This window comes from Corvus kubaryi, unplaced genomic scaffold (assembly GCF_017639235.1).
Source record: "Corvus kubaryi isolate FWS band 111438036 unplaced genomic scaffold, C.kubaryi_AGA036_p1.0 split1-131, whole genome shotgun sequence".
NCBI classification, from domain to species: Eukaryota; Metazoa; Chordata; class Aves; order Passeriformes; family Corvidae; genus Corvus; species Corvus kubaryi.
In genome coordinates this window covers 8652097-8667203 of record NW_024582073.1, presented here as the reverse complement: position 1 = coordinate 8667203, position 15107 = coordinate 8652097, and the positions used below count along the sequence as shown (strand labels likewise).

Below are 15107 nucleotides of genomic sequence, written 5' to 3'. Positions count from 1 at the left end.
CCACAGGGACCTGTTTTCTTTCTCTGCCGGAAACACCTGCCAAAAAGGCTGTGTTCACTTGGGCTGTACAAAGAAAAGCCCCAAATGAAACTTCCAGCCTTATAGCAACAGGTCAGGAGGTGATACTCAGTACACTGGTTTAAGGTCAAAGCATCTCACTGTGCCAGCTGGATATGAAAAAATTATGGCTGTTAATTAAAACAGAATATCAATATAAAGGAGCTATTGATGCTTTCCTTTGCATAATTACCAAAGAAATACCCTTTACTCTTACTGAATTGGCTAAATTACAAAAGAATACCGTTGCACTCAGAAAGAGTGCATATTTATTATCTCTCATATTTAGAGAAACTAAATATATGTGGAGAGTCTCCCTTACATGAGGAGAGTGATTTATGCTAACAGAAACAGAACCTGAGGGTAACTGGGGACCTGGGTGGGGTTTTCTTAACCACAGGAAGTAAGAGCTCCCTGGTCCCTCACCCAAAAAGCCACCTATTGGCCTGTGGGGTTGAGTCCCCTGGAGACAGGCGATCCAATTGCCATAGTAACTTCTAAGGATCAGTTGACTGAAAGTGTACAAAAGGCTGCTGGTCCCCCAGTAGTGCATCAACACATTCTGGAACCTGATCAAGGCTCCCCGATGACCGTACTGGTGGATCCAGAATCACATTCATGAATATGAGCGAGATGACTGAGACTCAGCATCACAGTGTGCTAATTCTGCAACAGCTTGTAGTAAAGCTGTAGAAGGGGAGCTACCAAATGTATGCCAGGGAATTAACAGATTGTTGTCTACTGTCACAGCTCTGTTTCTGCAGAGTGAGCTTCCTCTAAGTAAAGATCCTCTTGGAAACTAGCTGGAGGACTGAGGAGTGCAGTATGATGCTGGCTGTTTTCTGAATACCTAGTTGTCACCTAGGTAGCTCCTGAACATGCTGATGTGAAGCACTACACAGGATGCCATTACTTCAAACACCCTTATGTATGAAAGGTGACACTCAACCTTGTTATGATTGTGCTTCTCAGATACTAGTCATTTAATCAGTGTTAAAAGTCTAGCAAATGCATCAATTACAGAGTGAGGGTTTTTTGTGTTATCTATCTCTTTATGTCCTCTGCCACTTTTGAACTGAGAAGGGCCAACTTTGATATGTTAGCCATGCTTCAATTAAAGGCTACTTTTGATCAGTATCCAGGTTTGATACATCCTTTCAAGAGGGATTAGTGAAGGATCCTAACAATTGTCAAGGGGAAGGCTTCTGTAGGTAAGGAAACTGAGACTGCAGCAGCAACAGGTGAGGTTGGATGCAGCTGCTATGGAGCTGCAATTTGGACAACAGTAACTTCACTGCTGGTGTCACATTATCACCAGCTGTCAGTTAGCTTTACTTCTCATCACACTAGACAGTAAAAAGAGTGCAGGCTTGTAGCAAGTTACATTGTCACCACTGCAATGAATGGCCTTTGACCAGGGGGTAAAAAAAAAAACCAACCTAGAGAAGTTCTTGAAAGAAAACACCATTTAATGTAAGATTACACAAGGTCAAAATTCAATCAGAACAAACATGCTGAATACCATATGCACTGCCCCATAAGTCCCAGTTTTAGAACCATGACACTTCATTCTCAATACCACCACAGGTGTGAAGTCACCCTCCACTTATTCCTCCCCTTCTCTCTAACTTTACAGAGCACTGAAAATTTAGTCTGTGAAAAGCATAAAATTTGTGAATTGCAGAAGATACCCCCTACTATGAAAGTGCAACAGATAGACAGAAGTATGTCTTTTTCAGAATCTTCACCACCACCTTGCCATTCTATTAATCACTTTGTGGGGATGCCCATGAGATACTGCTGTTATGGTTCCCCAGCCAGAAGGAATGCACGCCATACTGGTTTGGAGGAAGTCCAGCAACCCTAAGACCACGGCGGAAGACAGCGAGGAACTCCCTCTTTGTCACAGCCAGACTATTTGAGTGCACAAAGAGAGGGCCCTCTCCCTGTGGCCGTGCTGCCACATAGATACGGAGAGCTTCAACGGGACATAACCACATCTCTTTACATAATCTTAGTTGGACCAAATACCTCTGCTGGCCCATTTGAGATGTATGCAGAAAAAGGTTTGCACTCCCTTCCATCAGCTGGAGGTCACTCAAGTACAGGAGCTCTGGCTGTGCTATGTTTTGCTGATTTGCCACTATCTCTTCTATATGGAGTACACCAAAAAAAGCTACACTAAAAATGGCACGGAACAACATACACTCATAAGGAGAGCTACACACAGACTCCAGAGTTCCCAGCAGAAATCTTAATACTTCAACTGTTACAGGAGAGTATTCATCATTTGAACAGCGAGTCCTGCGTTTCAACCTTGACATCATGGAACAGATAACAGGATCTGGAAGAGGATCAGGATGATCTACCATTCTGGAGATGAAAGACAGTCCTTTCATGTACATTATTATTTTTGTGGGAGGCACATTCTGGGACTCCATGGCAACCAGAAACTCTCTCAGTTGTTCGACTGGAATTGGCCAGACTGCAGACAGAGCCATGCCTTCTCTAAAAGAAAGAAAGTTTTTCAGGCCTTCATGGTAGACTTGCCATAAGTGGTTGTCTCCCGAATCCTCCAGTAACAGCAGAGCCTTCAGGGGCCAAGGGCCAAAGGAATGCTTATCAGGAACCTGGCTGAGCTTATCTGCTGAAAGAAAACCATGTTAACAATGGCAAACAGAAGCAGATAGAAGTTCCCTCCCTTTCAACATGCTTCAGCCTTTACTTGAACTTTTCTGAAAAAAGCCTGCCCCATGCATTCTTATGACTCTCATGAGCAGTTTCCAGAGCCAGAGCACAGAAGGATTACATTCTCAAAACCCATAAACCCCCACCCATTTGTCTCTTTATAGGAACATCTCAAGCCTGGTGACAGATCTGACACCCTGTTGCAAGGTTTCTGTGACCTCAGACCTCCATCAGTGGGCGCAAGTGGCTGGGAGTGACAAAGCCACCGCAAGGTAACAATATATTCAGGAGTGCACAGAGGTCTCAGAAGTCTTCCAACAGTGTGGTCAGACCCCATGGAAGAACCTGGCAGGACTCTACCCACCTCCTCCACCACTCAGCCGCCCCCCGGCCCTCCCTGCCCTGCCAAGGGCACACTCACCAGCTCCTTCCCCACCGCCAGCCTCCAGTCTACTGGGACCCCGTGACGTGGTGCAGCCATCTGGACCACACGGCAGCCACCCCATACCGGGCTCCTGCCGCAGCAGTGCCAGCAGTGCCCAGAAGGGTGAAGGGGAAGCAAGCAGATCGATCCTTCTTCTCTGCATCATGAACAAAATAGCAGCCACGCAGTGAGAAGCACAAAACAGCAACTCCTCAGTGGTGCCACTGTGCTGCCCTTTTATACCTTGGCCCTTTTATCCAAATTGGAACGCCCCCTTTATGTGCCCTTCTGCGACTCACCCCGAGCCTGTGCCTGAGGGTCCATGCAGGGGTCCTCCTATCCTGCTTCCTCCACTCTCTGCCCACAGGTGTGCGGGGGAGTTACCTGGAAGATGGGGCGTCCAATAGCTGGACACTGCCTAAGTGGCCTGTTATCGCCTCCACTGTGCTGCAGCTGAGGGCTAAGGAAGGAGTAGAGGGTGTGTCTGCAGAGGGTCTGTTTGTCCTTGGCCCTGTTCTTCTCCCCTGCCAAAAACCTGTGCCATTTTGTTACTAAAATGAGAGAGCTGGCAGCAGGGGAAGGTACAAACACATTACAGGTCTCTATGATGGCCAGGAGTAATGGTCAAATCCTGAGGGAGCGGGAGCTCCCCGGAAAGGCGGTTGCTGGGGTCCCTGTACAGCTGTCTTCAGAGGGAGACCAAAAGCTCAAGCTGTCGGCTGAGGAGCCTGCTAGCTTTGCTTTTTCTTAGGATTTTTCAGGGATAGCTACTGTGGAAAGACAGCTGTCTCGTTAAACTGTGCAGAAGCATCTCAGTGCATTGCCTGTACTTCTCAGCGAAGGAGGGCTGATGAGTAAATCAGAACGGAGCCAGCTGCCCTGAGCTGTTCTCTACCAAAGCTTGAAACCAAGTCTTGCTGAGTCCAGGAGAACAACTGGGAGGTAACACAAGTACTTATCTCTCCTCTTTCCTTATCTCTAAATCCAGTCACATTCCAGACTCTGGCGGAAGACGTAATAAACGACTGGACGTTTCACACCTTCCAGTTCTCAGGCCACTCCCGGCTTCGCACCCTCTTCTCGCATCGCCCAGGGCAGCGCTCCGGACCTCCGGGGCTGTTCTCAGAGGAGGGCGCTGCGGGCGGCCCCGGGCCTTGAAAGGGCCCGTAGGGCTCAGCTCTGGCAGTCCTCGTTCGGGGCGGCCGCTGCTCGTCCTCCTGCCATGGCCTGCGCTGCCCGCGCTCCGGCCGCGCCTGCCGCCGCGCTCTTCTGGGAGATGCTGGCGCTGCTGGCCCGGGAGCCGGGTATGGAGTGGCTGGAGCTGAGCCTTGCTGGGCAGGTAGTCACCTCCCCGCCTCGCAGACGGGAAGCACCGCGGAGCGGCGGGGGCGGAGCGGCGGGGGCCGGTAGGTGCGGGCCGGGGCCGGGCCGCTGCCGAGGGGCACCGCATCGCCGGCGGCCGTGCCTGCTACCGGGCAGGGAAGGATGTCTCAGGGGAGTTTTCCCTCCTGGGCTGGGAAATAATGTTACCTACTGGCGGGAGTGTGCTGTGTGAGCTTTGTTGTTGTAATTTCTGTGAGCCGTCTCTTGGTTTAAAAACTGATTTTTATTTGTCTTCTCTATTACTACTCTGCAACCACGGAGTGCTACCACATCCAGTGCCTGATATCTTGCTTGCTTCTCATTTGAAAAATATCTCCGGTGCAGCTGTGTGTGAGTTGTCTATCAGATAAACTCACAGCATTGTCTGGAGGTGTAATGCGCTCAGGAGTACTGTCTTTATTGCTGCTTAAGTAGTGTGCTTGTGCCTCTTGTCACCATATGCTAATGTGGATCTTCTCTTGTAGGAAGCGAGATCAGTTGTCATCAAAAGCATTTATTGGGACCTTGTCCTCTGAAGACTTTGTCGTTGCTGGAGCACTCAGGGGATAATAGGCTTTGGCAGGACTACCTCGAAGGACTGAAGAAATTCCTCGTCTTTAGGGAAAGCATGGGAATGCCTGCAGCCTGGCCAATTCCAACGGAGCAAATTAGAGGATTTTTGGCTGTGGAATCTAATTATTCCTCTTCGAAGACACTCATATACATGGCAGCACTCTCTTATTTATCAAAATTGACCGGTAACTCTGATCCTCTGGAAGATCCTATAACCTGTTGCATGGTGACAGGGTTGAAACGTCGAGCGGGTATCCTGAGGGATAAATACTTGCCTGTAACAATTGAGATGTTGCGATCTCTCTTAGGAGCTCTGGAGTCTGTGTGCATAACTCATTATGAATGCTTACTGTTTCGTGCTTTATTTACTGTAGCTTTTTTTGGAGCACTTCGAATAGGAGAGATGGTGGCAAAGCACCGTAATGTACTGCAGCCTGAGCTGTTGTACCTGAGTGATCTCCAGCTGATGGAGAGGAAAGTGTTGCTTTTTCTGCCTTATTCTCCTGTGGATCAGGAGAGACATGTCATCAGCCTGGCGCTGTCTGGAGAGCCATGGGTGTGCCCTGTTTTGGCCCTCCGGAGCTATTTGACAGCTCGTTCACAGCTGGAAGGGCCACTCTTTGTGCACTCCAGCTTTAGGACTGTAACGAAGAGGGAGTTCCTGGCCGTTCTCCGATGTGCCCTGCGCCTGCTGGGGCTGTGTCCGGAGCAGTACGGCGTGCATTCCTTCTGGCTGGGGACTGCTGTCACTGCTGCGCGCTGCGGGTATCCCGGGGAAGATGTCACTCGCCTGGCAAGATGGCCCTGTATGACCCCAGGAAGATTCTAACCATGGAGACCAACAGGAAGATAGAAGCTTATCTTCTAAATCGTCTCCTTTATGTAGAGTCAGCTTTTAGTTGTATAGTTTCTAGCCTTTGACAGGACTTTAATATTAACACCTGAAATTAATTTTGTACCTCACAGTTGGGTGATCCTAAGTTCACTCAGAACTTGCTTGTTCTGTCTGTATTTTAAGGTGGGGGAGAGTGTCAAACCTTTGTGCATAGACTGCATTTTTGTCTTGTATGGTATGAGATAATAAAATACTGCCTTTTAAAAAACAGTTTCTGCCTACTAGTACTATTGTTGCTCTTTACTCAGAGGAAATCATAATCTTGGCTTTGAGAGCAAAGAATGTCAAGCAGACTGAAGTTTTGAAGAAAAACTTCTGAGCTTTTAAGGTAATAGTTGTAAAGAAGAAATAATTAAATGGTGTTATCTTTTGGCATAGCTGTACATTTTTAACACTAACATGACACTTAGGTCAAAGGAAAGCTACATTATTAGCCAAATAACAGACACCAAAAGATGATCTTTTTAAAATGTTGATCATCATAAGATGTTCAAAATGATACCTTTTACTGTTTAAATGGATGACAGCAACTTCTAATCAAACTCTGCCTCTGAAAAGATTTCATTTAATCCTCTAGACTCAATTCCCTCTGAGCATAATTAGCTTAATCAGTATTTTAAATAACAAAAATAGCACATGGTTCACCTAACAGTTAATGATTTCCTTAGGATGTGATACTTACTGTCTTTAATTTGACCTTCTTTTTTCCTGAATTTAAAGTTACTTTTTAAAATTGAATTTTCAGCCATAACCATAAAGTACAATGGCTTGAGTATTTCTAATTTTGGTGTTAATAGCATTTGTAACACTTTGATAGCCTGTGGCGGAATATATTTTTCACCGTATGGCTGGACTGGGACAGGAGTTGGTGAGTCAGTCAGTCCTCTCTCTGAAGACTGTGGTGAGCAAGCCTTTTTTGATCACCCTTATTAGTACCGCTGCTTCAAACCTGGACTATGATTATCACTCAACAGGCTGGTTTTGTGTCTTGCTCTGCCCCTATACCCTTTTCTAACAAAATTCTGGGCAACAGAAAGATGGGACCTAGATGAAATTTAATGCTAGCTTGACCTCCATGTGGATAATTAGCCATGATGTCTGAGACTTCTTGTTTTAGTTGAAATACACCCTGTCCATGCAGGGCAGCACCTATCTACTACTGACTACTGTGCATGGTGTTGAGTTCACTGTGGGAGTTAACTACAGTGCAGCAACACTTCTGTGGTTATGCTGATATCAGAGATATCAGCTAAAAGGTCAGCTAAAATCTATCTTTTTCATTACTTCGCTTTGTTCACTTGAATTGCTTGCTTGTACAGTAATTTCTATTTCTGTGCATGAAATCTAAGTGTAAATAGAGCTAAAGTAATGCAAATGTCGCATCTCCCCAGGAGTTATTCTGAGGTGCCCACCAGCTGCTGCTGCTTGTTAGACTGAGCCGATACTTAGAACATACCTACAGAAAGAAGTGTTTTGTGCTCTGTGGAACCTGGGTTTTTGCTGTCCCACGTGTTTGTGATGTGTCTGCTCACTGGCTTGAGCTGCATCTAGGCAGGCCAGTTTCTAGCACTGTCTGTTGCCTTCTGTGAAAGGTCTGTGTATTGGCTGTATGTGGCACGGGTTTAGTACTGGTGGGAGGGGGGACTACGAGGGTGGCCTCTGTAGAAAGAGGTAAAAGGGGCTGGCCCGTTCATATTTTTGTTTCCCAGTACCCAAATATTTTAACAGTGAATGTGCCTGACCATTTAACTACCTGCTAGGACTATTCAATTTAATTGATTTCAGCAATAAATTGTGCTTCCCAAATGGGGATACAGGAAAGTTTTTTTGCAAGTATTTTAGGAGTGCAAATAGTTGTCCTAGCAGACAGGAATGGCTGTATTAGTGCTTGCACCTTTAACATAGGTGCTGTTTTGAAAGCTTTTAGGTAAGTCTGTCTTCTGGGGAAGCTGGTATTTGGCAAATAAATGCCATGATGATCAGGAATACCGGGAAAACGAATGCCTGTCTTATCTGTAATTTCTATGTCTCTGATACATGAAGCAGAAAAGAGAATTACCTTTGTTCTTATTTCTGCCTACATTCTGTAGCTATAGCCAGAGCTTTTGATCTTGTACCCCTCCTAAGTGGAAGTAAAACCTCAGAAGTAGCACCTCCTGCCCCTCCTCCACTGTCCTGGGTGTCTGCAGAGTTGTTCCTTTCACGTATTCTCACCCTTCTTTTCTCTGGCCACAGTTACATCTGCACAATAACTTTCTTCCTTCTTAGATATGTTATCACAGAGTCGTTACCGTCATTTCTAATTGGCCCAGGCTTGGCCAGCAGCACGGCTGTCCTGGAGCCATTTGGCATTGGCTCTGCTGGACATGGGGGAAGCTTCTGGCAGCTTCTCACAGAAGCCACACCTTTAGCCCCCTGCTACCAAAACCTGTCCATGCAAACCCAATATACTAGTTGTTTTCATTTAGCTGTTCTAAAGAATAGAAACAGAATAGATAATAAGAAGGGTATTATACTTTAAGTTGTAAAATGGGGAACTATTCCAACTCACATTTTTTCCTAACATGTTAGTTAATGGTTTCATGCATTTTTATCATGTTAGCAGTGAAAAGCTAAGCATACTTACTCCAGAAAGAGCTGAAAAACTCCAGTAATACTGATGACTCTCTGCTGTGGGAATTCACTGTATTACATGCAGATACTGGTGAATCATTCATATGGAAGCTTGAACTCTTAAAATTTCTAGAATTTATAATTGTTGAATTTAAGTAGTTAGACTCTTCAAGAATAAAGGGGAAGCAATAGAATTATAGAATCACAGAACCGTTTGTGTTGAGACCTTAAAGACCCTCTTGTTCCAACCCGCCTGCCATGGGCAGGGACACCTTTCACTTGACCAGGTTACTCAGAGCTCCATCCAGCCTGGCCTTGAACACATCCAGGAATGGGGCATCCACAACTTCTCTGGTGAAACTCTGGGAGTACCTTACCACTCTCAAAGTAAACAATTTTTTCCTAATATCTAATCTAAACCTACTGTCTTTTAGTTTGGATCCATTCCCCATTGTCCTGTCACTACATGCTCCTGTAAAAAATCCCTCTCAATCTTTATTTTAGCCTCCATCTGGGTACTGGAAGGACACAATTAGGTCACCCCTAAGCCTTCTCTTTTCCAGGCTCAACAAACCCAGTTCTCTCAGCCTTTCCTCACAGGAGACATGCTCCATCCCTCTAATCAACTTGGTAGCCTCCTCTGGACTCGCTCCAACAGGTCCATGTCCTTCCTGTGCTGGGACCCCAGAGCTTGATGCAGGGTTCCAGGTGGGGTCTCACCAGAGCAGAGCAGAGGGGCAGAATCCCCTCCCTGGCCCTGCTGCCCACGGTGCTCTGGATGCAGCCCAGGACATGTTTGGCTTTCTGGGCTGTGAGTGCCCATGGCTGGGTCATGTCCAGCCTCTCACCCACCAGCACCCCCAATATATTGCCTTGAAATACTGGCAGAAGAGAAAGAATGATAGAACTATGTGTGTCACAAGTCCCATGCTTTTTTCCTTATGTATAGCTTCCCACCAAGAACAAATCAATTTTCCATCAGTCCAGCGTAGACTGTACCTCAGTCATTACAACCACTGGATAAGGAGCAGCTGTCTTGCATGGCAATGTAATATGCTCCTTTTGTTAGAGCCCAGGAGTAAAGCCAATATGGAATTTGTTGTTATAATTGTTCCATGTTCTAGCAATGCTCTTATACTAGCTCTTTTCTACTGGCTCGAGGAACTGGTTCTTGTACTTTTATATACATTTCCCAAAAGCTGCAATAACTGCAGGATGACTGTAGGATAGTCTGACTTCTCATAGTTCTGTTATAGCTATAAACTACACTAATCCCTCTTGCATTTTGTCCAACATCTTGGTTCTGTTTCAGAATAAAATGCACTTCCTTAAGCTAAAGGCAGCTGAGCAATTGGCAAAACTACTTCACAGCCCCCTGCCAATTGTTGGCAGGCAAGGAGCAAATGTTTTCCAAAGCACACAAACCAATCAGATAATATGTAGTTACAGTAGTAATTTAATGTTAAAGCACTTTTTTTTGGCCTTAACAGCTTTTATACCTCATATCACCTTCCACAGTACTTGAAAAATAGCAGCTACTTAAGCCTGTAAGATTCAGTTCAGTGTTGTAGGCTAACACTTGTAGATGGCAAATCTTATGTCTTTATTGGCAAAATAATTTTTTTCAGCCCACTCAACCAAAGAAAAGATGTTCCCTGATGGTGGCTCCCTGTATTACCACTTTAGCTTCTTTTTTTCCCTTGGAAGAACTTAATTTCAATACATTCGTTATGAGTTGAAAAGAAGAAAACAATATCATGTCTTTGGACTATTGCTTGGAATTTTGCAAGTTAAAACCAACAGTATGAATACAGCCTCTCTTCACTGAGCCACTGTGTTTACATAGACTTAAGAAAAGGGTTGCTGTCTTCAGCTGAAATGACGGTGCTTTGTTCCCAAGATATAAATGACACTCCTGTGCCAGAGTGAGTGTAGCTGCAGAGTTTGAACAAATCAGAGATTTACTACAATATTTTGCTCAAGAGGAAATATTTTTGCTTAAACCACAGCGTAATGTAGGTGTGTTCATGCTAGGACATTTTAAGGAATGTCAGTACCCATGTGCCATAAGATGTGTCAGTAGCTAAACCCATGATTCATCAAAAGTTCTTTTCCCTCAGAGATGAGTAGTTGCTGCTGGCTTTATCCCACAGGGAGGTTTATTTGGGCCTAAATGCATTGTGCTAATTTAGAGTTGTGACCCCCGCCACGTAGTTGTGCCATATTTTGTGTTGCAGGGTGGATGTGAGCTTACCAGGAAAGCGTATGTTTTCTGGAAGTGCTAAACCCTCTATGCAGATACTCCTGTGGATGTGATGAGTTTTAAAGAGATGTTCCCATCCACCTCTAAATTTTGGAGAGAGATGAAACTTTAGTTTTGAGTTAGTGTCTAAACTGTTGCCTTTCAATCTTTCCTCTTCAGATAGTGGTTTAATCTCTGGGGTTTTTTGTGATATGCATACAAGCTGGGGCACCTAGAGCTGTCTTCAGTCTGCAGTGGTAGCTGGGAGGCTTCCCTCTACTCCAAAAGCTGAGGTAGCGGTGCTGCCTTCCATGGCTCAAAAGTGATCATCAAGAGGAAGATGTTTGACTCTGTCAGCACACTTGTAACTGTGCGTAGGAAGTTTTCTCTAATTCAGTTTATTTTGGAGCATCAGGCTGCCTATCAGAGCAAAGTAGTGATTTGTGTCTAGGCCCAAAGGTAGTCTTTTTGTAGAGCACAGATTCTGCAATTGGCCATTCAAAGGCATGCTACGAATCCGGACATTATCCCAATGAGAAAGAGATGTGTATAAAATAGCTTTCTGATACCTAAAATTATAAACTAGCTTTGTCCTTAACCCTGCCAGGTACTGATGAACAAAATGCTAATGAGCTTGTAAGCATTGTGGTGAAAAAGGAGTAACCTGCTGCATTTTAGACCACATTAAATAATGCCAGACTTCTAGATTCAAAAAGTTTCTCTTCAGGGGCTGGGAGGTGGTCAGCCGAGCTGCCTGTGTAAGTGCACCCAAATAATTTATATTCAGAAAACCCCACAACTGTAACGTGCAAATGAGGATTTCCCACCTGTGGAAAATGTGGCTAACATTCCACATTATCTCATGACATAGAATTGTGAACACTTCCTGATGTATTTCCTATCTTCTGTGTGTACAGCAGGGTGGAAGAAAATATGAATGAGTATGTTGGTTTTGGGTGGTAGGGGATTTTTAGAGAGAAGGAAGGAAGAGGCAGTAGGTGGGTAAGAAAAAATGAGGTGGAGAGAAACATGTTGCATCTAAATGAAGTGCTGTGCTCTCTAGAGCAGGCACGGTGAGGCTGTTCTGCTGGCAACAAGAGCTGCTGTTACCCGTGCTGTTACGACCAGTTAGTCTAAGGAGAGAAGTTTGACTCTGAACAGTTAGTGTGCTGCTTGACCCTATCACGAGATAATATTCAGTAGCAAATGCTGTGAAGAAAGTGAATGTAACAGCTTCTGTGGGGAAAAATTGGCAGGAAGGCAACTAGAAGCAGACTGTGAGACACTTCTTACAAACTGTGCTTAGAAACCAATCTGTTCTTCTTTATTGTTCTCTGATGAAGGGATGGATTATAAATCTGTCTATAAAGTCTTGAGGCCTGTGATAGTACAGTATCTGCAGCTTTTCCAGTTGAAGGTTTAAAAACTCTTAATGTTTTTTATGCAAAAAAGGGTAAGAATCTATTAAAAAATTCTGAAAATGTACATATAAAAACCTTAGGCTCAGGCTCATAAAATTATTATTTTATGCAGAAGAAAGATTGAAACAACAATATTCTAAATATGTTTTTACACTTCTTACCTACAATGCTTATAGTTTGGCTAAGATAATTATCTAACTTTGGAAGTTTTAATACAAAAGAGATCTATGTCATCTGCACTTCAGTCTGTCCTTAGAGCACATGCAGAGTCAAACTTCCCTTACAGGGCAGTACACTGAATTTAGTTTTTTTTATGATGCCTTGGTAATAGTGTATGTGTGTGTCTAGAATCATAAAAGGTTACATGTGTTATGTGAGCGGTATACAAGCTCAGTGCTCCAATGAATGGTCCACTCTTGTCCCGCTGAATGTGCACATAAACACAGTGTTCTGCTGTGTTAACAGCCCATACTCATTCCCACGAAGTCAAATGTCTGAACAAAATACGTGGAAGCCGGGTTGGATATTGTGCCATGGGCCTTAATCACTCTCCGCATCAACAGAAGCCGTCTGTGCTCCAAACACGGTTTTGTATCGCCTCACAGTTGACGACAATGGCTTGAATTCGCTCCCTTGAAACCACCCCGTGACTGGTCTCAGGTCTGTAGGTCCTGTCCGAGAAGGAAGCCCGGAAAGACCCCGGATTCGGCCACGAAACGCTTTTGTTCCTTCTGCTTATCTTTCTCTTTAAAAGAACATCTTGTTTCACCATGTCTTACATCAAAGGTAAGGCGAATAATCTGCGAAACTGATCGAAGTAGACTATAATGCGATGCGATTTTTGTGTGATAAAGCGCCTCGTCTCTGCGGGTGGATCAGGAGGCTGGGTGACAGGGCCATCTGCTGGCAGCGGGACTCCGACAGCATCCCTGTGAATTCCGCTGGGAACGACTCTAGTTCTGGGAGTGGTTAACAGCTTCATTCTAACTTCCCAACACCCGTGACTCTTCTTAAATTATCTTTGTAAGCGGCTTAGTATCTTATATATTAATTTCTGACTTGGTAGCAGAACTTTTTACTGTAAAGAAAGAAAACTCTTTAACTGTAAATTTAGCCTGCATTCAAAAATTAAATGGGATGTTTGATCTGGGACCAGTATTACCATAGATTATGCCAAAATTTAAAACTATATTCTGAGGAAGTGCGGGTTTGTAGATTAATATCTCAGATCAATGAGAAATTAATGTTAATGCTCAGTCTTCACATAAAATGTCTACATTAGGGACATTTTGATTAAAAATACAAATCAGATATCTTGTGAAGAAATAGAAAGAAGCCAAATGGTCTGTCATACTAACATTGTTAAATTTCATGTGTCTTCCATATTGAAAAGACTTTTGGATGTATTTTCATTTTACTTTTGCAAGCACCGTGCAATCAATGCAGCATCTCAGACATAACAAGCATGTCTAATACATGTATGCTCATGTTTACCTGTCTGTATGTCTAGTGTGATGACTGAAAATATTATAGGTAATAAATCAGAGCTTATGATCTATCCCTTTGCAAGTTGATAATTAGTATCATGGAATTGTATATGCATATAAGAATAAATTGGGTAAGCAACATGTAAACATGCTTTATGGTTTTGTCTTTTGAGAACCTGCAGTTTCCCTTCAAGAAGACTTTGTGACAATAAATGTGCATAGTTCTTTAATATATGTGATCTTATGCAAATTAAAGTACATCAGTCCACACTACTTGACATGTGTGTATTGCTGATGTAACAGGTCACACCGTTGTCTCAAGCCTGTGGCAGAGCAAGGCTAGTCCTGGTTCCAGTAGTGTTTATAGCAGGTCTCTTAAAGCAGTACCCCTGATCACCCTTGTAATTGCAGTAAGAGATGTGATGCAGTAGCTCCTTGCTGACAGAATGGCAATTTATTGTAGACTAAAATTATCCCCTGAGAATGCGGTGATCTGACTGTATCCAAAAATCTTTCCTCTCCGATTTTTGTTGTCTCTAGCATCATATAACTTCATCCCACAGAGAAAGCAGGTTATTATATACTGTCTAGGGGCTGTTCTGACCTTTTTGACTTCTAAACTGTTTTCCACTTTTTTACAATTTGACAATTCAGCAAATGAAATGACAGAGATGGATTTCATTACAGGAGCTTTGACCAAAACTATTTATTGCTTACCTAGTAAACCTGACCATAAATGTAATTGATTTATACATCCCACAAAAAGCACAAACATTAGCCAGTGGCTGCTTGTAGTGCTGCCGTGTAGAAATTATGTGTATGGAGGGATAATTTTTCTTCTAGCCAAAAGACAGTGCAAGAGTAAAGCAACAGTGTTTTATGTTTTCTGTGGATCAGGACCGATTTTTTTCCCCTGGTAGTTCACTCTGCATTTTCACTTTCTGTTTTAGTGACTGTTTTCTGTTATCTGTTCCAAAAGGATGGCAAAAGGGACTGCAGTATATCAGAAAGGATGGATTGGACTGTGGGGAGGAGGAAGTAATCCCCTCTTGCCTGAGAAACTTGAAAGAGAATGTCTGTGGTACTAGGAAGCTAACTTGACAGCATGAGTAATATAGACAGAGCTATTCAAGTTCTGACCATCGGGCTGAGATGGAAGGCCAGGTGAGGTGTTGTTTCATGTTCATATCTTTTTCCTGAAACTCTTTTGGCTGAATGTAAGTGCTGTCCAGTAACTGTAATTTTTTTGTCAAGTTCACCTGTGAAAAATTGTACTGTATAAGGGGAATGGCATTTTACCTGCAAAGTGCAGTTTTGCTCCTGGTTTACTGTGCTGAGTACTGGT

General features: G+C 43.9%; 2 protein-coding genes across 2 annotated transcripts; one reads left to right on the top strand and one right to left on the bottom strand.

Moving 5' to 3' along the window:
* Positions 1-572: 572 nt before the first annotated feature.
* LOC121676837 lies at positions 573-3351 on the bottom strand. The gene is made up of 2 exons (XM_042053819.1): positions 3167-3351; positions 573-2701 (listed from the first exon to the last, which is right to left on the bottom strand). The coding sequence occupies exons 1-2, from the start codon at positions 3333-3335 to the stop codon at positions 1824-1826; spliced, it is 1047 nt and encodes a 348-aa protein (XP_041909753.1). The 5' UTR covers positions 3336-3351; the 3' UTR covers positions 573-1823.
* An 839-nt stretch (positions 3352-4190) lies between these two features.
* On the top strand, positions 4191-6209 carry LOC121676836. Its single transcript, XM_042053818.1, has 2 exons — positions 4191-4575; positions 5017-6209. Exons 1-2 carry the CDS (start codon positions 4392-4394, stop codon positions 5931-5933), a joined length of 1101 nt encoding a protein of 366 aa, XP_041909752.1. The 5' UTR covers positions 4191-4391; the 3' UTR covers positions 5934-6209.
* The last annotated feature ends 8898 nt before the right edge of the window (positions 6210-15107 follow it).

Excerpts from the sequence above, each read along its gene's own strand:
- LOC121676837 (XM_042053819.1), bottom strand. The coding sequence starts at position 3,335 with ATGATGCAGAGAAGAAGGATCGATCTGCTTGCTTCCCCTTCACCCTTC. Across the intron at positions 2,702-3,166 it reads TGGCGGTGGGGAAGGAGCTG|ATAAGCTCAGCCAGGTTCCT; the intron begins GTGAGTGTGCCC and ends TTCTTTCAGCAG.
- LOC121676836 (XM_042053818.1), top strand. The coding sequence starts at position 4,392 with ATGGCCTGCGCTGCCCGCGCTCCGGCCGCGCCTGCCGCCGCGCTCTTC. Across the intron at positions 4,576-5,016 it reads GGGCGGAGCGGCGGGGGCCG|GAAGCGAGATCAGTTGTCAT; the intron begins GTAGGTGCGGGC and ends CTTCTCTTGTAG.